We start from the raw sequence: 2,678 nt of genomic DNA on the forward strand, positions 1-2,678 counted from the left end.
CAGTCGGTGAGGATCTCATTCCGCCAGAGATAAGACGAAGAGCTTGGTTTTGGATGGTGTCCATTGAGTTCTTTGAAGTTTTACTGCAAATGTTTTGTAGAACATAGCGAATGAGTTAAAGCAAGGACTTTCAAATGAAAGTATTCCAAAACATTTGAGAGAACTGTGAACGTTTCACCAAACTGCCTGCAGCTACTAGCTTACTGAGGTGGTCCGGTCACTGGCAAAATGGTCTGTTGCTAGATCTTGTTTGTTTTAGTAAGGCTTTACGGTGCTCGCAATTGCATAAGGTCTGTTTTAGTAAGGTTTTACGGTGCTCGCAATTGCATAAGGTCATATGAGCGCCAAGGGGTGGATGTCAACAGAGAGAAGTTCAAACCGGGAATCAGGCTTACTCAGCTCACCTCTCTAGTCTCAACAGCACAAAGTCAGCTTCGACTAAAAAGGCACCCCGGAAATAGCGGGTCACTAGAGAGTGAAAAACATACAAAAGAAATAGAGGAAAATGACGGGGGGGGGGGGGGGGGGGGGGTGTTGCTAGATTTTATAGCTTATCGAGGTGGTCCGGTCAATGACAACAACAAAAATAGTTTGACGGAGAAGCGGGGGGCCACTAACCTCACTGCGAGAGACAATCTGGCGAATGAGAGCGCTGTCCTTGGTCCCGGCGCCCTTCATGCTGTTGTGGAGGCGCTCAGCGAAGAAAGCTGGTGTGTTCTTGGCAGCTTTCACTGAGGGAGGGACGAGTGGGCGGTCAGAGCGGGGTTGGACAGATGTCGGTTTGATGGATGAGAGAGAAGCAAACATCGACACAACAACGACCATGCAGTGGTGGGGACAAGTCAGAACGACAGACAGAAACAACAGAAGGACAGTGAGTTGTTTTTGTTTGGTTTCACGGTACTTGCAACACAATTAGGTCAAACAAGTGCTGAAAATTAGGGGTGTTACAAGAGAGTAGAATATATAAAAAAGGAGGAGAGGTAAGGATGATAGACGTTTGATAGGAAAGAAGGAGGAGAGATAAGGACAAAAGATGTTCGATAGGAAAGAAAGAGGAGAGATAAGGACGATAAATGTTTGATGGGAAAGAAGGAGGAGACATAAGGACAACAGATGTTTGATAGGAAAGAAGGAGGAGAGATAAGGACGATAGATGTTTGATAGGAAAGAAGGAGCAATCCAGACCAGAGCACCTGCCAATCACTCACCCACCACCCACTCACCAATAGCCAGACATCCCAGCTCCAGGTTCCCACTCATCTCCGACTGTATCGCCTTCTCGATGTCCTTGCCGCTGATGGCCTGGTACTGGCTGAAGGTCTCCCTCAGCTGGACAGTGCTCCGCAGACACAGGATGCGGTTAAACACTGACTCGTCTGTGCCTAGCTTCTTCTCCCCTGCCTGGTTCGGGGGGGGGGGGGGGGACACAGAGACAGTAGTCGTTTTAGTTTAGTAGAGTGTAGAGGTTTTACAGTGCTCGCAACTTCATAAGGTCATATGAGCACCAGGGGTGGATGTCAACAGAGAAGTCCAAACGGGGAATCAGGCTTAGTCTGCTCACCTCTCTAGCCTCAACAGCACAAAGTCTGCTTCGACTATCAAGGCACCCCGGAAATAGCAGTTCACAAGAGAGTGACAAACATACAAAAGAAGTTGAGGAAAAATGACGATAGCAAGGATGAGGAAAGAAAAAGCAAGTTCCCCCTATGTTGTTCCGGCACAGTATAAGCATGACATTGATAAATCAGCTCATTTACAATTCTACAGTGCATAAGATAAGAACATGTTAATATCCCCCCTCCCCCCCCCCCCCTTTGGGAATGGCCTGAAGACACTTCAGTCATTGGCACTGCCCTGGTGGGGGGGGGGGGAGGGGTGACACGGAGACAGCAGACGTAGACTCATGGGTGAGACGATTCATCACATGATGAGCCAGAGACGAAGAGACTGCTCGCTGTAAGCTCTGTCTGTCCTAGGTATGGATGAGTCTTACACATAGTTGTCCATTATGTGTCACGACGCGGTGGAATCAGGCGGACGTCAATTTTTGGACGTATGGGGGTCATTGGTATCATCTCAAAGCATGTTCATTTACCTTGCTTTAGGTAAAAAAATATCCATCTATGTTGAATAGAAGTCAAGATATTTGCGATTGAAGGAGGTGGGGTCGCCTGGTTTCAGAAGTAAAATTAGCGAGATAAGGGCCGCCAAAGTTTAGTGGCCTCCATAGCTCAAGAGTCCTTGAAAAGTGAAAATTTACATTTTTTTGTTCAATATTTACAAATACATTAGTAATAACAGTAAGTCTGTACACATATTTTCTACATCTACAACTACATACGACTTAGTCAAGTGCACTAAGCCTAAGCCTACACCTGTTCACCTGTAGCAGCTCCTGCGCCTCCTTCTTGGCCAGTTCAAGGTCAGGCGTGGGCCGCTCCTCCCTGTTGCCTGTGACCAGAGAGGTGAGCAGACGACGGAAGTGGCCGCTGGTGTCCGACTGGATCTCCCGCTCTAGGTCGCGCTTGAACACTGCGCATGGCACATCACGGGGGAGGGGGGGGGGGGGGGGGTCAGGGTCTTAGCCGTCTTAGGGCACTTTCCACACAAATAGGTTATATATCTTTATACAGTTTATTTTACTCTCAGTTTTAGTGAGCGTTTTAGGGCACTTG

General features: G+C 47.8%; 1 protein-coding gene across 1 annotated transcript in view; it reads right to left on the reverse strand.

Annotated features, from left to right (window-relative positions):
* Positions 1–2,678, reverse strand: part of LOC101859438 (annexin A11) — a gene marked incomplete in the record, with an annotated part of 37,740 nt that overhangs the window by 5,121 nt on the left and 29,941 nt on the right. Inside the window, 3 exon segments of the mRNA XM_035972426.1 lie at positions 619–731; positions 1,227–1,404; positions 2,387–2,534. Of these exon segments, the coding sequence (XP_035828319.1) occupies positions 619–731; positions 1,227–1,404; positions 2,387–2,534 (439 nt within the window).

Source organism: Aplysia californica, unplaced genomic scaffold (assembly GCF_000002075.1).
Source record: "Aplysia californica isolate F4 #8 unplaced genomic scaffold, AplCal3.0 scaffold00690, whole genome shotgun sequence".
NCBI classification, from domain to species: domain Eukaryota; kingdom Metazoa; phylum Mollusca; class Gastropoda; order Aplysiida; family Aplysiidae; genus Aplysia; species Aplysia californica.